At 43.8% G+C, this 25,619-nt stretch overlaps 1 protein-coding gene across 6 annotated transcripts in view; it reads right to left on the bottom strand.

Annotated features, from left to right (window-relative positions):
• Reps1 (RALBP1 associated Eps domain containing 1) overlaps positions 1 to 25,359 on the bottom strand; it is a 77,855-nt gene extending 52,496 nt beyond the window's left edge. For all 6 annotated transcript variants that reach the window (XM_052751105.1, XM_052751106.1, XM_052751107.1 and 3 more), the window contains exon 1: positions 25,095 to 25,359. In XM_052751105.1, coding sequence (XP_052607065.1) covers positions 25,095 to 25,247 — 153 coding nt within the window. In that variant the 5' untranslated portion in view covers positions 25,248 to 25,359. The remainder of the gene's footprint in view (positions 1 to 25,094) is intronic.
• Between the last annotated feature and the right edge of the window lie 260 nt (positions 25,360 to 25,619).

Genomic DNA, 25,619 nt, shown 5'->3' with positions numbered 1-25,619 from the left:
CACATTCAATTATACCAGGGGACAAGAGATATAAGCCAAGGCTGTCTACACACACCAGATCTACATCTGCCCTTCCAAACCTCCAAAGACGGATCATCCCCTGAACCAACAGTGCATACTGCAACACAAAAAGCCAAAATTACTAATGTTTTAGTTAAAAAGCAGTATTTTTCAGGAAGACTTCTTAGTTTTCAAACCTGATTTACATGGAAGCCTACCTACAGAGAACCACAAAATTTCTTTACCAAAATCTTTAAAAATAATAGTTTAGAGTAAAACACGTCAACACTTTCTAGCTCATTTAATCTTGGTAACAGCCCACCAAGACAAGGACTTTGGTGGCTATTTCACAGGGAGAAAACAGAAGCACAGAGAACTTAAGGAGACCAGCCAACGTAAGAGGTGGAACTCAAGTGTGTACGGTGTTCATGGCACGTGTCACTACTATTCCTCTGGGGAGAAGCAGGAGCCCACTATTTTCCACAAGCACCCAGAAGAGAACGGCACTAGCAAGTAAACAAGCAGACCCAGGTCAATCAGCAGTCGGCCCCAGTGGTACGTCTGGCTTCTATTCATCACCAGTGGCCAGCAGCAAACACAGACTTGGAAAACGTACTTGCCTGCAAGGAAAAGCTACTCAACTAGTATTAGGGTAACACACTAACAACCTGCAGGTACAGGCTACATCCATTAGGATATGGATGACGACCAAAAAGAGAGGGTGATCTAAGAATAACTGCCATTAACCATGTTATAGGGCGTGTTCTGTTTCAGGCTCCGTGACATACTGACTATCCAATCACCTCAGCCATTCTCTAGGCAGTGTGTTCTCTGGAGAACAACTAAAGGCTCTGTAACTTGTTCATGGATATACAGGAGCAGAACTCAGATGGAAGTCCATCGGCTTCATGACTAAGATCTGATCTAGAAGAAATCCTTTCTGAATGCAAATTTTACACAAAATCTATGATTACATCAAAAACCACCCTCTGAAAACATTTCATCTTACTGCTTCTGCCTGAGTCAGATGCAAATGGAATGAAGAAGCTAAATTCACTGTGAGGATTTACGTGAAAATAATTAAGTGATTTGAACATGGGGCACCAAAGTAACAACACCTTTTGTGAAACTCAAGTGTAAATACCTGTATTTTCCAACTGCCTTATTGTTTTTTGCATTGAATATTTTATCGAAAAATTTCCCATTTTCTAACTTTTTATTTTGTACTAGGATCAATCTTCCACCATACTGAGGAAGATCAATTTTGTTATACTGGGGAGATTGGCAATGAATAGCTTGGCTTAGCACCCTTATTTCATAACTTACCCATTAGAAATATAATTAACTCACAGAATAAAATACACCATTTGTCCTTAAAAATAGATAAAAAATTGAAAACAAATGGTAAGAAGTATAATGATACAACTAACATGAATCCATGATCCTTAAAGAATTACTAAGTGTACGCGTGCGTGTGTGCATGCTTGTATGCATGCGTGTGTGTATACACCAACTGTTCTTGGTATTTCACTCAATTAGAAAGTGCTACAGTACTCATAGCTTCAGGGTGGATTCAACCTCAGTCTCCTTAATGGATAGGGATTAGTTAGTGTTCTTCTTTGGAGTTTGTGTAATGTCACTGCTATAATTTTAGGCTAAGGATAACGCAGAGTAGTTTTATTAACGATCTTACTCTTACTGTTCTTGTATAACTGACGTGGCAGTTACAGTATGACTATGCTGAACTATTACTTAGTTTCTGTTGCATGCACATATACAAGCGCTCAACTCACGATGATAAGAAGAAACAAGCAAAGCCTCCAAAGTCCCCCAAACTCTTATCTTCTCTCTAGGGGAGTAATAACAGTAATAGTAAACGCCTGTATAGTGCTAGTCCAAGCACCAGGCACTAGAGGTAGTCCTCAACAACATTTACCTCCCACAATCCTCTGAGGCAGGTGCCGTATTATTCCAAGCATAGAGAAGAGAGAGCTGATGCTCAGAAGAAAGCACTTCGATGCTTGTTTAATGAGTCCTAGATTAAACTGCAACCTTAAAATCCTAGCAAAATATTTTATCCAGATGCATGAAAAAGGAACAAATAACAAAATAGGATGGTGTGATGGTGAAAACATTCTGTCACTTACTGAGGGGAGTGCCAGCGCTTAGTAGGGCAATCCTTAAAATGATTCGAAAGTCAGAACAACACAGAGAAAGCGCTGGTATAATCCCAGAGTGGAGGTCAGCAAAGAGCACGAGGCATGCGGTCCTTTCTGCATGGCTCCAAAGCACAGGACTGCAGCGCACGCCAGGGTTTCCCACCGAAGTCTCCTTCCACAGTTCTGCCATGACTTAACATCTATGCTCTTCAAGTCAAGAAAGGAACTTGGTGTCTCAATACACATCTCAATGGAAATGAACAGAAAGTAAAAACAATAAAGTCAATGAAACAAAGCCGACATTTAACTTCAGCCAATGCCACTGTCTGCTATCGGTGCCGTATCAAGACTACTCTCCTGGTCTTCATTAAGGTGAGCAGCATCTGAAAGGTGCATGCTTGCTAACACCAAGCTGACAGTCTCTCATACTGCGATGTGAGAAACAAGAAGCAAAGCTTTCTGATCTCTCTGGGAACAGATCCCACACTTGGGAAACAAAACCCAAGCTGGCTCTACTGCCTCCCTGGGGCTCCAGTACACAGCCAGGTCTAAAGCACTGTATTCCCGAAATCTAAGAGACTGTCCTAACACAGAGATAACCCAGTTATTACAGTCAGCGGCACCACAGGAACACGTCGTCAACAGAATCGTCTCTTTAGAACTCACATCAATAGTCAAAGTATACTGGGTATTGGGGGTCAGACAAAAAGTTCAAATAATGTCTTACCTACTGCAAACAATACACAAGCCTCAAGGTATGCTACGACATAGGGCTGTAATTTTATGCATCACAGAGTCTACAGTTCCGAGTGTAACTACTGCCACCAGGGGAGCTGGATTCGATCCCAGTTCATGTTGAACACGTGGCCTCTCAGGAGAAAAGTGGAAATACCTACTTCTAAATTTAAAGTTACAGCTATGTCAGTTAGCTCAACATCTGCCCCACAGTAAGTACTTGCTATTTTAAGAACTAAATAGAGGTATACAACATTGGGGGAAAACAAACAAACAAACAAAAAACCACTGTTTTTAAAGCAATCTGATCTGGACCTTCAAAAAAGGTCAGGTTTTGGTGAGCTGAAACACCGAAAGCAATCCGAATGGAGAATGCCAACAGACCAGGTTAAGGGCTGCAGTGGAGGCAAGGCAGGAAACTAGAGCAAGCCAGGGAGCGTGCTAACTGCCAGGTCCATTTCTCGGGCGGTCGGGCGGTCTGAAGAGCAGCCCGTAACTTCTAATCTACTCTCTCACTCTTCAGCATTACAGAAGAGTCCCTTGAGACTCAGGAGGCCACTGCAGCAGTGACAGTGAGGTGGTCAGAACTGGGATACCAATGGCAAGAAAGCAGTGATGAGCTGAGACCCTTCAAAGGGTTCTCAAGGACCTTGTAGTCAGAACAGAAGGAAGAAATCAAAGCTACCTCTGAAAAAGAGACAATAAGGACACTAAACAGAGTCCTTTAGCACCAGGATGAAAGGCATACTATCCACCAAGATGTCATTCAGTGTCAACTGCAAGGCAGGTGGTAAGACAAAGAAAGACCTAAGGAAAGGTCTCTGTTTTGGTGAAGTAGGATAAAAGTGAACTTTAAGAATATCTTGCATAACTTAAGAAACAATAAAATACCTTTCTGGTGTGTCTCTGAATGATTTCTTTTTATTTTTTGTTAAGAAATTTTCTATTCGAGCCAGGCAGTGGTGGCACACGCCTTTAATCCCAGCACTCGGAAGGCAGAGCCAGGGGGATCTCTGTGAGTTCGAGGCCAGCCTGATCTACAGAGCGAGACCCAGAACAGGCACCAAAACTACACAGTGAAACCCTGTCTCGAAAAACAAAACAAAACAAAACAAAAAGAATATCTTTAAGCCAGGTATGGTGGCATGTGCCTTTAATTTCAGCACTTGGGAAGCAGAGGCAGAATGATCTCTCAGTTCATGATGAAGGCCAGACTGGTCTACAGAGTTCCAGGATGGGCAAATAGCCAGGGCTATACAGAGAAGCCTTGTCTCAAAAAACAAACAAACAAGAGTATGTTCTGTCTATGACCTTGAAACACTGCCCCAGAGATGTAGAAGGTTAACTGTCCACCTACCTATGACATTGAAGTACCTGCCCCTGGGGCGTGGCTCAGGGATACCCTTCGCTCCCTCTTGGGACTTGGAGGCTGGGACAGTCTCAGGTAGAAGAACAGCATGGGACCGTGCCTCACCTTTTCAGGACCCTGAAAATTCCTCTGTTCTGTCTTGTGAGTTTTCCTTTCTTAATAAATCCCTTTGCCCTTTAAGCAGACTCCGTGGATTTCTCACTTTACCTGGCACCTAACGTGGGGGAGTGACTGAAGGGTAATATGACCAAAATGCAGTTAAGTTCTGGATTCACACGATCCACATGTACCTCTCATATTTTCTTTTCTACTAGAGCCAATTTCTTCTCAGCTTCAGCTGATAATTCTCTTGGACTATTTAAGTCCTTGTTCCCTCTAAATTTACTAGTCCATCTTTAGGTATTCCAATGATAGTGTGTAAATTGGAAATGCTTCCTAACAATTTTTAAAAATCATTAAGAGTCTGCAATCGATCTCTTCTGAGTTGTACCTTTTGGGGTCTAATTTTTTTTACATCTATCTTATATCCTAAGTAATTAACAGAATCTCCTCTTTGTATTTTTTTGAGAGGGTGGTAATAATTTGTAATCCCTAGCAAGGCAAAACTTTACTTCTTCAAATATGCTTTCTAAAGTATCTGATTTAGGATCAGCTAATAAGATATCATCCATATAATGGTAAATTATAGATTGTAGAAATTGTGCACGAATTATTTCCAACAGTTTCTGCACAAAACAGTGGCACAGGGTGGGGCTATTTAACATTCCCTGTGGACCTTCCTTAGTCACGATAAAAGGTATATTAGATATAAAACTTTAGACTCACAAAAACAGGATAGATGATAGAATATTTTCTTTAATTTTGCCAAATATAAATAGACTAGATATTATAACTGTAATTCTTGCTCGATAACTGTTTTCTTATATATAATTTTACTATGTTAAAGTTAAAACTTTCCTTTTTGATTAGACAGAAAGGGAGAAGTGCTATGGGATGTCTTTCTATATGCTGTGAATATGTGTAGCTTCCATTGGATAATAAATAAAGCTGTTTTGGCCTATGGCAAGAAAGCTGACAGCCAGGCGGGAAATCCAAGCAGAGATACAGAGAGGAGAAAGGGTGGAGTTGAGAGAGATGCCAGCCACCCCCAAAGGAGCAATAAGATACCAGCAGATTGGTAACACCAAGGCCACGTGGCAACATACAGATTAATAGGAATGGGTTAATTTAAGATAAAAGAGCTAGCTAGCAAGAAGTTGAAGCCATAGGCCATATAGTTTGTAATCAATACAAGCCTCTGAGTGATTATTTTATAAGTGTCTGTGGGACTACGGGGCCAGGTGGGACAGAAACATTCTGGCTACACTATAGCTCAATGTTCAACAATTAAACGCATGCACTGCTCTTGAGAGGACCTGGACCTGAGTTCAGTTCTCAGCACCCACCTCCAGCAGCTCACAACTCCCTGTACTCCAGGTGCAGGGACTCAACATCTCCGGCCTTTGCAGGCATCTTCGCCCACCATGACATACCCACAGAGGCACAGACATAGACACACGGTAAAATAACAATAATACATCTTCTAAAAGAAAAGGTGGTGAATGCAGAGGTCAGACTCGTGCTTATGGAGAAGAGACAGGGTGCATGGTGGCCAAGGAGAAACGGCAGTCATTTGTTGTTTAACAGTAAAAGAGAAGAGACTGAGAACAAACGATGTACAAAATCAAGAGAAATGCATCAGAAGCAAAAAGGGACACTACGGAAAATAACAACCACACAACACCACTGGGGACTATGACAACACGGCTTCGCCATTTGTTAGGTCCAAGGGAGAAACACGAGGTTTGGTGTGGGGCGTTTACCCACCACCCCCACAGTTCCCCAGAGTTTTCTTGAGTGCGAGCAGCAGGAAATATTAGATAGAAGGATTTATTGCAGAGAATATCGCAGAGATAAACAGATAGAAAATAAAGGATAGCCTCGAGAGGGCCTGGAACCTATTCCAACGGGCCCCGACTGTCTCTGCCCCAGGGTTTTATAGAGACGCCAAGGGGTGGAGCAAAAGACCTTCCCCCAGCACAGCCAAGTGCAGACCATCCCAGACACCTGCACTCAGGCCTGTGGTCCTAATCATCCTCTATGCGGACCTGCTGGGTAAAGCCACGAGGAACCCGAGAACGGGCTCCCACAGTTTGGATTTCCTCCAGAATTAACCTTAGAGGGAAATGGGATCAAGGAAGTAAAAGATGTCTGCCCTGGCGGTTCAAAGCCGTGGGCAGTCAACAGAAACCCTAACCATAAACCCCCTTCCTTGGGCCACCGCTCTAACTCTCTGGAGGAAGGCTCTTCTATGCAAAGCCTTAGCAACAGCTTCAGCTTCTGGTCCTGCAGATTTAGAGAACGACTCTGACACGGCCCAGGTTGCAATGGCCTGTGCTCTCATGCGGTGACACTGTGTGCAAAGGCCCCCTCAGCCCTAAGTTCATTTGAGGCTCTGCTAGCACCCAGGTTCTCAGAAACTCTCCACGGTGTGCTTTATATTGTGTTTTACGAACAAACGGACACGCTGCAGCAGTGAGATACCCAGATCCTGCCACAGCTAATTCTTATAATTGCAGTAAGTTCCTAGTGGTGTTTTCCTTCAAGTTTCTCAGTCCACTGTTACACTTCAAAGGAAGTCCTCAAAGGGAGAAGGAGGAACTGGTGAACTGGCATCGCATCAGCAAAGTCAGGGCTCAGATTCAGGCCATTTGTTCCTGTTCCCGCTGCCTCTCTCTCCTCATGCCCAGAATGTTGATTGGGGTGGGGAAGAAGCACCCACAGGGCTAGGCAGCAGGCCAGCCAAGTGCAACTTCACCACCCACACTTTCTACTTCCCTGCTTGAAGAGGCCTGCCTTACTCCCTCATCCTAGTCACGTCTATGAGTGGACTGCAAGCAGGCCTAAGCAACTGACTAGCCCTAAAAGTTCTCTGTGCTTTCTAAACATCTACCATGCATTTCTGCTACCATGAGCTCATGAAAGAAACGAAATCTGAATTTTAGATGTGTGTGAGTCTGTAATCCTAGCATTTAAAAGGCTAAAGCAGGAAGAAGGGAGGAAGGAGGGGTGAGGAAGGAAGGCAGGCAGGCAGGCAAGAAAGAAGTCTGCATTTTATGCACAACCAGCAAGCTTCCACCATCATGAGCTGAGTCCACTGGAGATGCAGCAAGCAACAGACAGACTCCAAACGGTACCAAACTGCACTGGCTACTTTGATGTCAACCTGCCACAAGCTAGAGCCATCTGAGAGGAGGAGCCTGAGTTAAGAAAGTACCTACAGAAGATCGGGCTGCAGGCAAGCCTGTAGAGCATTTTCCTAATTAGTGACTGGTGGGGGAGGGTCCAGCCTATTCCGTGGTGCCATCCCTGGGCTGATGGTCCAGGACTACATAAGAAAGTAGGCTGCGCAAGTCAAGTGAACAAGCCAGTAAGCAGCGGCACCCCCAGCCCCCCACGCTCCACCCCACCCCACCCCACCCCATCCCACCCATGGCCTCTACATCAGCTCCTGCCTCCAGGTTCCAGTGCTGCTTGAGTTCCTGCCCTGCTTTTGAAGATGAACTGTTACATGGAACTGTGAGCAAAAATAAACCCTTTCCTCCCTAAGTTTGATCATGGTGCTTCATCAAAGCAATAGAAACCCTAACTAAGACACAAATACACAAAACATCATGCATAGGAGGGAGCGAAGGATCTCCAAAGCTTACCAAAGAGAAGACAATTCATAGCAAGGATGAGGAACACCCTGGACGTGGAAAGAGGGTGTTACAGATGAGGAGAGCAGCCTGATGAAAAGCAACTGATAAAGAACAAGCTACGTGAGAAAGAGATCACAGACTTGCTGAGGTGGAACACCAAGTCCATGTGAGGAGACAAACCAGGACTGAGCCGCACATGTGGGGGTGAGCTGTCAGACACATTTTAAGTGGGCGAACAGGCTGGAAGTAGCACGCTTAGCCCCGAGTTTGTGTGCTCACAGAACCTGACCTAGTGCACTTTCACGGTACAACTTCAAAGACTGCTCTCACCATGTATGAGAGTTGTGATCTCGTGCTAACCGAAGTAATCAAATGAAAAGCCACTAACCTATTCCTGATCTATACTACACATCTACCCAGAAATACTCATGTAAGCTTAATCACTTTAGTGGTCCATGACATCTCCCTCTCTCTGCCCCTAGCTCCTGCTAGAGATGAACTCGGGGCTCTGAACATCAGTCTATCACTGAACTACATCTCCAGCCTAGCCATGATACCAAAAACAAACAAACAAAAGAAAACCGCAAGCTTGAGGTAACAATACCTTGCTGTAATGTATTCAGTATGTTCACAATGCCTGACTCAAGGCACCTTACGTTTCTAGAGTAAGTATATTGGGTCTAGTTGAAAGAACTAAACAATCTGCTCTCAGAGGTTCCAGACAGTTCAAGAGGCAATCATTCACTGTCATTGGAATTTTTAAGGTGGTAGAGATTAGCTAGGACCTAACAATACACTGCTAAGGAACGAAGCTACTGAAAGTGTCGAACTGCAAACATAAAGGACGCTGGTAGATAAGTAAAGGAGACTTCTCTAGCTGAGAGGATCACTGAAAAGTTCAAGAAGCAGACGGCATAAAATAAGCAAACAAATCAACATAAATATGTATTTTATGTAAGTATTAAGTTGTTATCTTGAATATCTAACTTCATATAATACAGTACTCTTTGTACCTTGATTGTTACAGATAAATACTTATAGGGAAAGGAAATTAAATGACTATAGAAAAAGTGAGTTGGTTTATAATATCTTAAAAGAATTTATCATTAAAAGAATGTACTCTAAGGCCTCAAGAGTATAGCAAATAATGACAAAATGTTAAAAAAAAAAAGTGCCAATAGGAACCAGTCCAAATTCAAATTAGAAAACATTTTTAAAGGAGCAATATACAAACTGGCTCATTTTTCTACCTCTAAGGCACTGATACTGAGTTCTAGTTTCTCCTGGTTCCTTCAGATGCTTCAGACAGCGAGCTAGCTGCCTCAGGCCCCTTCTCCTCTACTTTCTCTCACTAACAAATGCATTCTGGCTGACTTTATTCATACTTATGGCATAAACTGGCATCTATATATTAAGGATATAAAAATCATGTTACAGAAAGCTCTGTCAAGTTTCAGACCTCTGTGAAGCTAAGCAGACCCTCAAAAACTTCAGAGGCCAGCAAGATAGCTCAGCAGGTAAAGGCATTTGCCTTCAAACCTGATAGTCTGAGCTCGATCTACAGGACCCACATAGTTGAAGGAAACAGACTACCACAAGATTTTCTCTAACCTCCACACATATGCATATACAAACACTTGTCCTGCTTACACACACACACACATACACACACACCCTCTACACATATGCATATACACACTTGTCCTGCTTGCACACACACACACACACACACACAAACACACATACCCTCTACACATATGCATATACAAACACTTGTCCTGCTTGCACACACATGCATAATTTTTCCGCTGATAAAATTATGGTCTTCAAAAGTCTATTCCAATGTTGAAGTGCCTTCGTTTTAAAATGTCCCTTCATTTAGTAAAATATTAATTTATTTAGCAAATTACTGACAATAATAAGTGGTATCTAAACAAACACACCCTCTACACATATGTATATACAAACACTTGTCTTGCTTGCACACACACAAACACACACACAAATGTAAAGGAAAAAAATTTAAAGGTCCGAAGGCTAGCGCTACGTGTATAGCTTGTGTATAGCTCAATGGTAGAAGGTATGTTTAGCATTTGAGGGTCAGTGGTGGGGGATGTGACCAGTGAGATGGCTCAGGGCAGCAGCAGCTCCCAACCAATCCCAAGTACCACAGCACAGCTGCAGAAACAAAAGATAGCCTACCTCAACTTGCTGGAAGGCAAGAAGCACTCCCAACAGTCATTCTCTAACCTCTATATGCCCTTGGCATAATGCATAGCCAAACTCACATACACACAAAATAACAAAGATTTTTAGAAGTATATACTTTATACTTACTGAGCGGATTTGACAAACTTTGCTTCCACGATAAAATTATGGTCTTCAAAAGTCTATTCCAATGTTAAAGTGCCTTCGTTTAAAAATGTCCCTTTATTTAGTAAAATATTAATTTATTTAGCAAATTACTGACAAAAATAAGTGGGATCTAAATAAACACAGCAAAAGGAACTATTTTAAGATTTATCTGTAAGTGTTCCTAAGACATGTCCAGACAAGCCAAGGCAGAAAGGGCCTGTATAACTTAGATTCTCACAGGACTCCCAACAGCACATAGGAAGGTGCTACCAACTACCAATGACACCATCAGTACACTTTGTAAATGTCAAAATTTTTAATGTGGGGATCCAGATGAGTATTAGAAATGCATGGTTGATGGCAAACATAGGAAGTGAGAAAATAAGCATTTGCCATATATTTTAGCTATTTGTAAGTGACCCCTAAGCCCTTGAACACATAGTAGCTGCATTTGTCATATATTTTAGCTATTTGTAAGTGACCCCTAAGCCCTTGAACACACAGTAGCTGCATTCAGCTGAAGAGTGCTCCTTGAAGCTAGAGTAGCCAGGCCCGTCATCTGGCATCAACATACTTCTGTAGTTTTGTGTTCTCATGACACAGCACCCATCTAACCCTTAGAGCCAGTCACCAGATCCTGCTAGCCCCATTTGGTTTCTAAGAAAATGTATGCTTCTGGTGATCCTCAAGTACTAGTAGAGCCTGAAAGTCTGTGGACAAATTGCTGCTCTACCTCTCCAGAGAAGGCTATAGAATTCCTATTCTCCATATTATCACCCTAACCCCAGCACTTGGGAGATAGCTATGATGATCACCACAAGTTCAAAGCCAGCCTGGTACACACAGAGCTTCATGCTATAACATAAGACCATTCAGGAAAAAAAAAAAATCTTATAATTGCACCATTCATTAACTCAACAAGCATTATTGAGCACCTATTATGCCCCAGCAGATACACTAACACTCTACCTGCACTGATGATCAAACACAGAAGGACATTGTTAGGTCTCAAACCCAGGTCAAAGGCTAACCGAGGTGTCCATTAACATATCAAAGTGGACCTGGACACCTTGGTTAGTCTTTTGTCCTGAGTTTGAGGCCTAACAGACATCTCTAACATAAGTCTGCATTCCTCAGGAACTACTGCCCACCTTGCACATTCTAAGTCACCCAACTACTACTGCCATGCTTTCAAATGTCCACCTAACCTTGCTGCCTACATGGCATGTCTATGTCTAAAATTCAGCATATCTACAAACAAACAAAAACCCCCAAACAAACAAGCACAGCTCCTCCACGTCACCTCAGTTGGTAGCAGCATCACTGTCCTGCCTGCTCAGAGAACTCACCCCCTCAGAATCATCCTTTATTGATCTTTGGTCTTTATCCGGGTACTCTTTTGGAAAAACAAACCCTCAACCTAAGTGCACAGTAAGGAGGGAAAATAAAAGGATTACTGGCAGGACCCAAGAGAAGGAGCAGCACTATGTTCACACAAAACACAAGCAACAAAAGGTGTGATGCCAGTTTGAGGAACAATGAACCATACTTTCTATTATTAAGGCCAAGATCCTGCAGATTCCAAGTTTTTTTTACAGAGCAGAGCAATCAAAACTCCGATCACATTCTAAGAACCAGGCCCCATGCTCACAGCTTACATACATTTCCGCTAGCATTCAGTACCAATCCTTCTGAACTGGGATTAACAGGAAATAGCCTCAGCAGGTTAAGTTATCAGATCAGGGTGAGAAGTTAATAAGCACCGAGCAGAGATTCAAATCTGAGGCTGTCACATTCCAAAGTCTATGCTATTTTGACTAAACTCAATGCTTGCTGAAATGGAAAGTTACAAAGGTGTTTAAATGTTTTTCTCTGGGATATAATGTATACTCTAAAGAAACTCATCCTAGATCAACTACTAATAATGTAACACAGCAATATGCACTCAAAACATCAAGCCTGTGACCCCAAAGTTACAAATTCAACATAAAATACCTCACATACACTCTTAGTTTCTAGGCAATAATTTCCCTCTCAAGGCTACTAATATTTCTACATCCACATCTACTTTTTGCTTAACTCATAGGCAAAAAGAAGTAACAGTCACTCACTATAGGAGTATAATAATTGTGATGCCTGGACCCCAGAGCTGACTGCTTATGAAAACTCAAGGAGAATTAAATGGAGATGTCAAATCAGTCCGTTTAAATAACATCAGAAGCCAGCTGTCTACAAAGAGTCGTAATAGTGACAGACTGATTTCTCAGTCCCCAAATAGTAGAGACTACTATTACATTAAGATTATAATTTGTCAGACATGACTATTTCAAACTCAGAATCCTGGAGCATTACATTTCTGTAATATCCCATAAAAATTACGATATCCCAATTAAGAATATGTAAGTGCAGTAAGATTTGTGCTGGTTTGAATGAGATGCCCCAACTAAGTCTTAGGCACTTGATACTTGGTCCCCAGTTGGTGGCTGTTTGGGAATGATTAGCAGGTACGGCCTAGCTGGAGGAAGTATGGCACTGGGGATGGGCTTTGAGGTTTCCAAAGACTCATGCCATTTTGAGTTAGTCCCTCTCTACTTCCTGTTTGTGGTTCAAGATATGAGCTCTCAGCTGCTGCTCCAGCCTCCTGCTACCTCTGTCCTACCATTGTGGATTCTAACCCTCCAGAACCCTAGCCCTAAATAAACTCTTTCTATGTAAGTTACCACAGTCATGTTTTATTACAGCAATAGAAAAGTTAGTAATAGACCACTCAAAGTCCAAAGACAAACTGGTCTAGAGTCATTCTAAGTCATCATTTCCAGCCACTTCTAAGTCTAACAAATGATGTGTGTACGCAGAGTAAGTTAACTGGGTATCATGGCACATGCACGAACCTGGGGACTCTAGAAGCTGAGACAGGAGGATCACTTGAGTTTAGAGGGGAAATTTATATATAGAGAGTACACAGAACAGTCCCTGACACACAGACCACAATGAATAAATACTAACCAGAAGTCCTTCAACACTGTGTGCCACATGCCTGTTATCCCAACATTTGGAAGACGGAGGTAGGAGGACCAGGAATTCAAGGTGATCCTCAGCTACACAGTATACTGGGGGTCAGTCTAGGCTATGTTAGCAAGCAAGCACAGTCAGTTCTAATAACTCTTCATGTGACAAGCTACATACAATGTCTAGCTTCAAAACCTAAGTCCCTCACCAAATGCCAGCTTAATTAAATTATGCTGCAGTTTGACAAATAAAATTATATACACAGTACAGCCCTTCATACTCTTCCAAAATGACAAATTTATAATAATAAAAAAACTAAGCCGGGCGGTGGTGGCGCACGCCTTTAATCCCAGCACTCGGGAGGCAGAGCCAGGCGGATCTCTGTGAGTTCGAGGCCAGCCTGGGCTACCAAGTGAGTTCCAGGAAAGGCGCAAAGCTACACAGAGAAACCCTGTCTCAAAAAAAACAAAAAAAAAACAAAAAAAAACTAGAGCTGTGAAGCACAATTTTTACAGCATAAAACAACTTCCTGAGTCTAAAGCAAACTTACAGTATTGTATACCATCACATCACCCAGTTTAGAACTTCCCTTATCCAGAACGATTCCCTCCAGGCTGCTGCTTCTGCCCTGGCATTAGGGAACCACCAATGCCTATTATTATGGATCTTTTCCACAGACATTTTTTCTATAGATATTTTTCAAGTATTTCATATAATGCAATACAAGAAAGAGGTACACCTTTGTGTCTGGCTTCTCTCACTTAGTAGGTTTCTAATATTATCTGTGCTGCAGAGTATATCAGAAACTTGTTCCTTCTGGTGGCAGAATATTACTTTACTTTAGGGATATACCGTATTTTATTTGCCAATTACTAATTGATGGGCACTTGAGCTGTTTTTCAGGTTTGCTCCCGTGAATGGTGTATTGTAAATGTTCTAACAAAGAATTCTTTGAACGTTTTCTCATTTCTCTTGGGTAGATACGTATGAGTAGAGCTGCTTATTCCTGGATAAATTTATGTTCAACTCTTGAAGAAATGCCCAGTATTTTCCAAACAGCTACATGCCACTTACACTCCCAAGAGCAGCGTGAAGAGTATTCTGTTTCTCCACAAAACCAATACTAAGCATTAGCAGTATTTAACTACAGCCTTTCTAGTGACAGTATGTCTAGTGACTTAATATGTTGTTCCCTAATTATTAATAATGTACTCACTCTAGATGAAAGACCTTTATCATGTTTACAAGATGCAAATATCTTTCCCAAATCTGTGTTCTTTATACTTTCTTAAGTTTTCTCTGTAATATTAAATGTTAAGATTTAACATTTTTTAGATAAAATCCAATTTAGAAGTTCTTTTCTTTCATGGTTCATATGTTCTCTGTGTCACATCTAAGAACTCAGGCTAACCCAAGGTTGCAGAGATTTTTCTTCCATGGAATCATCTAGAAGTTTCATGGATTTAGATTTTACGATTAAGCACATAATCTATTTTGAGATAATTTGTGTATATTATGTGATTTATAAAAAATGTTTAAGTACATTTTCCCCTAAGTACACTGTTTTAGAACCATCTGCTGAGAATACCATTTTCCCAATGAAATATCTGGGCACATTCCTCAAAATGAACTAACCGTAAGTGTAAAGAGTTATTTCTGAATTCTCAGTTCTGATCACTAATCTCTGTGTTTGACCTTAGGCCAATCATTCTGTCCTGATTAACATAGCAGTGTAGTCAATGTTTAGAATGAGAAGGGCCAAGTCTCCAATTTTGTTCCCATATTTTCTTCCAAGTCTTTGGGACTGGCTAACAAGAAACTTCAGGGACTTTGTTAAAGTCTCAGTATTAATATTCAGCCTTCCAGGGTGAACTAGCCAGGGCAATACAGAAGAGCTCACCCTGGTGGTGAGGACAAGGGAGAGCTGGCAGACAGACCAAGCCTGCAATTACCCAGGCCCAGAACCAAAGTTATGTGTTGGCCCACCTCAAAATCCACCCCATCTATGATATGCTGGAGCACATGAAGGGGCCGGTCCTGCAGACCCAAAGCTGCAGGATCTCTACAACACAGGGCAACAACAGGATAACTGAGGAGTCTTAGCGAGGGCCCAGCATCAATAGTGTAGCAGAAACCAGAGCCCTCAAACCAGACCAATGACTCTTTGCAATGAACACCTGCAAGTAAAGATAATGGATTAAAGGGTTTAACTGCATGACTCACTGTGTCACACCACAGCTTCCATGACGAGACTGATTTTTTTCCTTTTTCCTCCCTCTCTTAAATTTTATTTACTTTATCTTAGAGGGGAGGTTGCAAGGGCAGAGAGTGGACACAAAGGGTCAGGAAAATGAATAGGATGGAGATGCATGATATGAAAGACACAAAGAATAAATAAAAGAGAAAGTTAAAAAAAAAATTCAGCCTTCCGACCTAGATACATATCCTGTTTATTTAAATCTTGAGATTCTGTGTAATATTTGATAGTTCGGTGTAAAAATGTGAGTGCTTCATTTGTTAAGTCTAATCCTAAAACTTCAGATCTTGTGGATGCTACTGCGAATGTTTCCTACTATTGTATGCTGACTTCCTGTCACTACACTGGTAATCTTGCCTCAGATTACAGCAGAAGCCACTGGGCTGGAACATTCTCCACTAATCTAGTACCTCCCTACTTGCCTCCCTGTGTTTAAACTGAAGCAATGTCCCCTTTCCAGCAGACTGTGTGGTCAGGATCGAGACCATCCCTGCCTTCTGGAGGGCATTCTTCCTTCTTTCCTCAGCAGACCTGACAAGAAAACCGGGCCTCCGTAAAGGTGTCTTTTACAGTCTCATTCTCCCCCCTTCTATTCAGCTGGCCCTGACCTGGGTCTCTTCACTCACATGGGCAAATTACTTTCGTCCATCTCTCGGCCTCTGGCTACCGTTTATTCCTCAGGTCATTCAAACCTGGCATCTACTGCAACTAGTCCGTGAAACAAGGCTGTAAGAGTGACCAAGACATCTAGGCTTCTAAGTCAATCCAACGGCTTCATTTCTGCTCACATTTCTCAGCCTCTCAGGCAAATGAAATCTCAACGCAGTCAGCTCTCACCTCCGTGGACACTGGCATGCATTTTGGCATCCCCAGCATGGTATGTATTACATAGTCTCCATCTCCCTTCAATCATTCTGGCCCCACCCTAAGGCCTTCTACTTCCCAACTTAAGACATGCTCATTGCTCCTTCAGCCTCAACTGTTAGAGACATTTTTTCTTCTTTATAGTCTTTTCTTCAATAATTTCATTCATTACTTTTCAATTTGCCAACAAAGTAGAAATCTTCAACTCTTCCTCTCAGAGATAAATATCTTAAGATTTGTAGATCTTCCGTGAAAAGTTCATAAGAGACACACAGGCTTCCATACATTTAAAATGAACAAAGGAGAATTTTTAATTTCATCGGTACTCCTTTACCAAAACAGCACCCCTAGAACCCACTCCTCTCCCAACCACCCCATACTGACAACCCCAACTATAGCCTTAAGCTCTTTCTCCTCTCTCAAGTCCCATATTCATTACCGTGGCTTCCTACTTTTAACTAAACAATCTCAAGTCCGCTCCTCTCTAGCTGGCTGCCTCTCTAATCTAAGCCACTGCTGTTTCCCACATGGACTATTTCCTATCCACTGGCCAACCTGCGCACCTTCCCAGTTATGAGTGGTCTTAAAAAAATACAGATTCCTACTAAGATCCCAGCTGCCCACAGTAAGTGGTCCCTTCCTTTCTCCTCTTTCGTCCACTAATGCCCCAGCTTCTCATCTGACAAACATTATTGCTTCACAGTTCTCGTGCTATGCTGTCTCATGCACCCCCATCCCCAGCACGGTCTATCCATACCTCCTGAGTTGTCTTCGCTTTCTTTTACGCCTCACTGCCTTCTTACCAAAGGTCTTCCAGTAGTACACACAGTTCTTTTCAACATTACCACAGACACAACGCACAATGGCAGAGACACGAGCTCATCTTTCACCACTACATATATTCCCTGGAGGTAGACAGTGACCACAAGGAAGTAGTATATAAAACCGATTTGAGAAAGATGCCCCTTCAGCATTCCACAAGTCCATCAATTCCACTATAAGACTTGGTTACCTTAGGGTAACATGAGTCTTCCTAGGCTGGAACAGGGGGCAACATCAAATTAAATGCAAAATGTTGCATAACTACATTTTCTGAGCAGATGTTCAGTGTGTTCACCAGAATCCAAAAGGACTCAACAACTCAAAAGAAAAACATATACTAACAAAATCTGACTTTGTCCTTTACCAATCTTAAAGAAACATGGGCTAGGTGTGGTAGTGCACACTTTTAATCCCAGCACTTGGGAGGCAGAGGCAGGTGGATCTCTGAGTTCGAGGCTAGCCTGGTCTACAGAAAGAGTTCCAGGACAGTCAGGGCTACACAGAGAAACCTTGTCTTGAAAAGAAAAAAACAACAATAACAAAACAAAAAACAAAAAACAAAAAACAAACCCCCCAAAGCCACTACCACAAAAAAAATGAAATACAGTAGGTAATTAGCTTCCATCAGACAAATTTCTTCTGTAGAGATAAACGGGGAGGAACTGAAGGAAGATATATCTACTACAGTGTCTTGGTTACATTTCCATTGCTGTGGTAAGGCACCATGACCAAAGCCACTTACAAAAGAAAGCATTTAATAGGGGTAACAGTTTCAGAGGGTTAGTGTAGCCCAAAGTTTCCCTGGTCCTGCCCAGCCCCACGGTTGGGACGAATCTCTCCCACTCACCTCCTGCAGCCACTTGGTCCCAAGTAAACACACAGAGGCTTATATTATTTACAAACTGTATGGCCTATGGGTCAGGCTTCTTGTTAGCTAGCTCTTATAACCTAACTCAACCCATTTCTATTAATCTGTGTTTTGCTACATGGCCGTGGTGTTACCAGTCTGCTGGCATCTTGTTGCTCCTTGGGCAGCTGGCTTGCGTCTCTCCTGCCTCTGTCTTTCTTCTCCCTGTCTCTCTCTCTTGGATTTCCCGCCTGGCTATAACCTGACTCACCATGGGCCAGAGCAGCTTCTTTATTTACCAACCATAGCAACACATATTCACAGCATACAGAAAGACCATCCCACAGCAGGTTAGAGTCCATGACAGCAGAGCAAGGGGGCTTGGCAGCAGAGCAGCTGAGAGCTCACATCTTGATCTACAAGTAGGAGGCAGAGAGAGCACGCTGGAAATAGGGTGAGTCTTTTGAAATCTCAAAGCTCATCTTCAGTGACTCATCTCCCTCCAAAAATGCCCACCTCCTAATCCTTCCCAAACAGTTCCACCAATTAGGAATTACGCATTCAAACACAGGAGCCTAAGGGGTTCATTCTCATTCAAGCCCCCACACAGGGAAAAGGCTTCAGAAAATGAAACATCAGAAAGAATAAGGCTAGAAGCCAGGCTTCATGTCTTTTTAAACTCCCACTGGTCAGACACTTTGAAGAACCAACACAATCTTCCCCTCAGCTGCTGCTTTTATTAGTCAACACAGCACTCCAGGCTTAGGTTTTCCTCTTTCCATCACTCACAGAATGTAAACAAACCAACTGAGTGTTGGGACAGTGGAGCAGTCCACGCAGCATTTTCTTAAGGGTGTAGCTGGACAGAGGAGCCACCGTACACAAAGACAGTCTTTTGAGTCAGAAATCCAGAAAACCCAACCCAGCCACTTCATGTGTGATGATCCGGGTGAAGTGACAGTGAAGGTCACAAAACTGGCTGAAGCAGGCCTGTGCAGTGCACCACATACCAAGGCCTTGTGTCCTTTTCTATCATTACAATGCTCGCACTAAGTTCCCAAAACACAAAAAATCCGGGCATGAAGGAAGGGATGGCTCCACTTAGCATGATATGAATTCCAAAAGTAAGCATGACACTGTAGAAAGATGCCAGCTGTGACGTCTTTCCTAAGCAGTGCATAGAAAAATATCTAATTAATGCAAGCGTGTGTTTCTATTCTTTACAAATAGTTTAGTGATTTAGAAATTACAAAAAAAAACCAAAACCCCACAACTCGAGAGTGACAAACTGACGTTTTATTAAGTTTCTAATATCCAGTGCATTCAGACGTTTCACTAGTGAACAGATGTTGTAACTAACTCACGTTAACAAGAGAAAAACTGGTTTACATTTCACTGTTGCTGCTTTTCTCCCATTACATTTATTATCTTATTCAAATATTCTACCAAGCTATTGCTCAACACACCTGATGTAAAGCGTTTCAGCTTCGTTAAAAGGGCACACTGCTGGAAAACTTCAATAAAAGGACAGTTAGTACTCGAAGCTTTTATCAAGCGATCACACATTCAAAGTCTGTGTAAGTTTTGACAATTCCCAGAAAAAGAATTTTTTTTTTAAAGTGAAAGCTAAGAAAACTTACCAATTAATGTGGTAAGTTATATACTTTTCCTATTCCTTGAAAAATAAGTCGCTTCTTGAAAAGTTAATTTTAAAGCTGTAACACTGAAAATCTGCAGCAGACAGCAAAATTGATGATTAAATCCTGTAGGTCAGATCTCCAATTCCTGCTCTGGGACAAAATGTCACAAACCAATAGCTCCTCTTGGTCTGCTGACACAGTTGTCAACAACAAACCCTGAACCCCTAACTAGGTTTTTACTCTGCTATTGCAGGCCAGCCTCAGCTACAAAGGGAGCCTCCTCGGTCTCAAGAAACAAAAGCATAAGTGCTGGAGAGATCACTGGGTGGTTAAGAGCACGGGTCACTCTTCCAGAGGACCTGGGGTCAATCCTCAGGATCCCAACGGCAGCTCACAGCAGTCTCCGAGCACAGTTCCACGGAATCTGACCCCTCTTCTCACCGCTATGGGCATGAAGCATGCTCGTGGTGCAGACACACATGCTGACAAAACACTCATGTGCATAGGAGTAAGTATTTTTAAAAGAAGCAAATACTAACAAATGTAATGATATGCCTTACTCTGTCTGACAGTGTAGTAATATAAAACTGGGTCTGTCTGTACCCAGAACGCAACCACAAGAATCCACCTCTCTCTGAAGTGACTGTTTTAAGACATCATTATACATTAAACTCTTGACTATGAAAGAGAAAAGTCTACATACAACTCAAAGGCAGTCTGAAATCCCTACTCCGCATTAAGAAGTCCACACCAATCGAAGTCTGCCTGATTTCACTGCATTCCCTACCTGGTCCTGTAATCACAGATAGTGAAGCCGCAGCTTCAAGGTGGCAAGGGACAAGGGAAGGGAAGGACACTGACTATCTGTAAACAAGTCACTGAACTTCTCTGCCTATCAAGTCCCTAGTTAAAAACAATGATACCCACTTCACAGGGAAAATGACTTGCCTGGTAAAAGGAGCCCACTGGGCACTCAATAAATGCCAGCTCCTGCCTCCTTCCGCTCTAGGCCCTCTGTTCATTATTCTCTACCCTCATTTCTCCAGATGACTCAGCCCTCTCGTGACTTTATTAACAAATGTTGAAAACACTGGACCAATCAAGGTCTGCTCCCTGCCCTCAACATAGGTGAGGAAGAGGCCTCCCACATGTGAGCAGAACCAACACACATCATAAATAAAATACGTTTCTACTTGTTGAAGGTTAGCACTATGCCCAAACGCCTGACAATCACAGCAGGCCCCTTACCATTCCTCTTTATGACACGCAGCCCTTCTCCTGCCCCTTTTCTAATTAGAGTGATGTCCAAAAGTGAGGAATCCTTGCCACCTTCTCTCCCATCCAAATTAAGCCAAATGACTAATACTACTACTTACCAAGTTTGCCTTCAGAACACCTACAACTCCACCCTCACTTCCTGTCCCTCTACCAGAGCCCAGGTCAGGTCTCAAATCTCCGCAATACTGACATTTTGAGCAGGGTAATTCTTGTTACACAGGTTGTCCCATGTGCTCTGGGCTATTAAATAGTATCTCCAGTCTCTACCCACTACATGTCAGTCAAACCATTCCCTCCCCCATTTCAGACACTGACAAATAGCCTGAGAGAATAAAAACCACCCCCACATTCTCACGCCATGGTTTTTTAGTTTTGTTGTTGTTAGACATTTCATTACTTTAACGTATTTTATGGGGAGTGTGAGGCCTATACCATAACTTCTCATCTTGGGAAGTCAGAGGACAAGTTATGGGAGTCAGTTTTTTCCCTTCCACCATGGGGTCCTGGGGATCAAACGCAGGTCATGAGGTTTGCCAGCGACTGCCATCACCCATGGAACCACGTCACCAGCCTCCTGACCCCATGCTTTGAGAGCTCCTGGCCCAGTTCCTCACCATTTCCTATTTGATACAAAATCAGCCCTGAAGATAACCAGCCTTCAGCTGCTTTCCTCTGCTGTATCACTGGCAAATGCCTCCTAGAGCACTGCTTTTTTTAATCATTTATTTCAAATACCCTTCACACCTAGTTCAAAGCTCCCCATCCAGCCTTGATAATCTGGACTCAATTAAGTATTATCCCACAAGGCACTTTGCATAGCAAAGTAAGGATACCTACCTACCCAGCTGCCCTGCAGAAACCTACCTCACCCTGATTTTTCCATTCTACTGCTGTCACTCCGGCTTCGATGTCTACTACCCAGCACCCACGCCAGATGTCTCTGCAGGCGCCTCCTTCGCTACCCTCTAATATCGCTACCATTCAAAGCCAAACATATCCAGTGCCTCTCCACTGCCTACTGAAATATGTATGAAATCTCCTGCCTTCGGTCCTTAGTTATATGACCTCTTTCTATCTCCAAATATACTTTAGCTTAGGTAAAATCCTACTACCTACTACTAGTCCTTGAAAAGGCTCCACTGTGGTCCGCCTTTGGTCATATTCTTTCCCTTGCTTGGAAGCCCATTTTCCCCTCCCCACCCCAACTTAAAGTCCACCTGAATTGTGTCCTGTCTAAATCTCCTTTGTGCGGAACACAATGCACCTCTCCCAGGTATCCTTGTCTTTACACATGAACGGTCCCGTGATTTATGAAGTCCTCCAGAGCACCTGTGCTTCGTCTGATTCCCTGCATACCCCGCTCAGCAAAGGGTACAGAACTCTCATTCTATGTGAGTTGTCCCAAATTATCCTCACTAGAAAGCAATGGAGGGCTGTTTTCAGAAAATCTCAAAACTCCTTTCAGAGACAGACTCAGCCCGCATTCCCCCTCCATCTCACATTTCTAGGTCGTAGGCCAAAATTTAAGTATTCCAGATTGCTATTCAGTTCAGGTTGGGTATCCCTTATCAGTGATGCTTGAGACTAAAGTGTTTTCAGTTTCTTTCTTTTTTTTTTTCCTTCAGGTTTTGGAATGTTTGTGTACACAATGAGAGATCTTTGGGGTGGGACCCAAGTTTAAAGAGAGCTCATTTATGTCTCATATACACCATTTTTGACAGTAAATTTAAAAAATGATAATTCTGCACAGAATAGTTTCATGGTGTGCAATTTTCTAACTTGTGTTATTTTGGCCCTCAAAGTTTTGAATTCAGGAGTATTACAGATGTTCTGAACAGGGATACTCAACCTGAACATACTACTGTGAAAGTCTTGCTTCAGGGAATTCCAACAGTTTCCAGCTTGTAACTGAATCCCAAATATTTAAGCTATTTAAGCTGTCTATGCATGAAGACAATAGAAATTTATTTTCAAATACTAATACAACTGAGTAAAACATAAAAAACAAGTTGGATTTAACTGAACCTATCTCAGTTGGAGGTTAATGAATGCTAACTTGTATGCCCTAAACAGTCCATTTAAACATCCTAAAGCCTTGTGCACCAATAAAATGACAAAAACTCAGTTTCTGTCAACTGTATGCTCAACCCTGTGCCCCAAAGACATAACCCAAAATAGAGTTTGGGCAGTTTCTCCTTCATCTTAAGCCCTTAAAGGTGTGTTTTATTTCCACAAAAAGAGCAGAATCATTAAGGAGCACGTTTTGACCAAACCGCGAAGTTCTGTACCATATCCATCAGACACTAGCCCCACAATACCACCATTAACCCATAAGCAATACAAGCTCTGTTTTGTGTGATCCCCGAGCGAAAACTGGTTTCCACATTGTGAAAGGGCCATAAAAACAAAAACAATGAATACACAACAGAATCTACCTAGCTGCTAAAGCCTAAAATAGTCACCATGTGGCTCTTTTCAGCAGTGTGGCTCTGAGACCCACTCATCCTTCTCTGCTATCTTTTCCCACCACAACACCCCTGCTCCCCCCCCCCCCCCCCCCCCCCCCGAGTTTAAAAAAGACAGTAAGAAACAAAAGCAAAAGGAGAGAACTCAGTCCCTAGCACAGCACGCACAACTTCTAGATCCGAGGTGTGTGTAGAAATTTTTATATAGCACAGGATTTTTGTTAGAAGAAAACTGACTTTCACTCTACAAGGCCTCCAAGAACTCAAAGCTGAAGAGGCAAAGTGCTGGCCCAGGGTCACACTTCTATTTAACGGGAGAGTACAGTCAAAGCCTGGGGACTCCTGGCCCAGCCCACACCTGTAATCCTAGCATGTAAGCAGCTGGGGGAGCAGCCAGGTCCTGAGTTCAAGGCAAGCCTGAGCTATAGCGCAAGAAGCTGTCTCCAAACATTAAAATAAAACCTCTGGTCCAATATTCTGCTTCCACTACCTTATACCCATGTGTCTGGAGATTCGGGTAACTGGCTTGGATCAATATTAGGTGAAAACTTAAGACGGTTCCTGACAGGCAGTTTAAATAGGCTCTTACTACCAGCAGTTATGAATCATTAATAGCAGCGTTAACGCTCCTCACAAATATTAGATAGGAACTTCGATGAAGTCTCCTGTAAAACCAGACGACAAAGAAGGTTACATGCGCCGTGCTTGCTGCTGCAGGGCAGAACTACACATTTCAATTCCAGCTGCTCAACAGATCCCAAACCAAACCCACAAGATGCACCAACTACAACCGAATGCCCACTGGAAGATACTGCCCACCGGACATCGGTCACCCGTCCTACGGCCGACAAGTTCTTTTCACATCTACACGCCAAGTATTAGCCAGAAGTTCAAAATTTCTTAAGTCTCCCTAAGAACACAGCTTCCTTAAAAATAAACAAAACAAACACACACACACAAAATCAACCTGCTTCTTGGATACCTTTATGTCTTAAAAAATAACAAACAAACAAACAAAAAACCCACTCACTTCATCGAGTCTGTTCGGCTCACTCAAGAACCCAAACGGCATCTTGCCTGCCTAGACTCCTAACTTTACTATTGTGCAGGATCCGAAGAGCTGTGTGCATATGGGACTACATAACCAGGAGGGAGCTCGGAGCCCCACACACACACATTTACAACCTCTCGGCCAGAGCCTGGCTGGGAAGTTGCTCTTCCCGTGCACGGGCTGACCAGGGGGAGGATGCAGGCTCAGGCTCCCGCAGACACCCCCTACCCCAAACCCCGACCGAGAGACCCCTCCCCCTCCAGGAGTCCCCGCGCTCCCGCTCGCACCCGCACCTGCGGCCTCGGCCCGCCGCGGGCGAGCCTCCCGGGGCGGGGGGTGGTGGTGGTGGTGGTGGTGGTGGTGGAAACCTGCCCTTCTGGAAACATCGCCCGCTCCCGCTCTTGCTCCCGCTGCCCGAGGCCCGCGCCACCCCGGGGGAGGTTGGGGAGGGTCGGGGGTGGCGGGGGGGGGGGGGAGGCGGTGAGGACGCGGCGGTAAGGTACCTGGAGGACCACGTCGTTGGGCAGCTGCGCGGCCCGGAACAGCTCGAGCACCCTCCCGTTGACCACCACCTTCTTGGTGCTCTCGATGTCGCAGTAGGAGAAGAGATCCGAGTAGTATTTCTGCTCGGCGTCGCTCAGCGTCAAGCCTTCCATCTTCGCCTCCGCCCGGCGACCGCCCCGCCCCGCATGCACCACCCGGGCGCCGGCCCCGCAACCCCGGGGCGCCCGGCGGCGGGGGGAAGGGGTGGGGTGGAAAGGAGGTGGGGGGGGGGGACGGCGACGACGACTTCGGGCGCGCGGCGCGGCGCGGCGCGGCACGGCCTCCTCCTCGGAGGAGCCGCGAGCTCGCGGGGCCCGGCCCCGGCCCCGGCTCCGGCTCCGGCTCGGCCCGGAGGCCGGCGGGCGGCGCTCGGCGGCGGTGCTCGGCCGCAGGCTCGGCGTGGGGAAAGGAGGCGGCGGCGGCGGCGGCGGGGCTCGGCCGCGTCCCTCGGGCTTCCCGCCTCGGCTTCCCCTTCCGCCCACGCC

The sequence above is a fragment of the Peromyscus californicus genome, unplaced genomic scaffold (genome assembly GCF_007827085.1).
Source record: "Peromyscus californicus insignis strain IS unplaced genomic scaffold, ASM782708v3 Scaffold_22__1_contigs__length_63687245, whole genome shotgun sequence".
In the NCBI taxonomy this organism is placed as follows: Eukaryota; Metazoa; Chordata; class Mammalia; order Rodentia; family Cricetidae; genus Peromyscus; species Peromyscus californicus.
The sequence above is the reverse complement of the archived record's forward strand: the minus strand, read 5'-3'. Positions and strand labels throughout refer to the sequence as shown.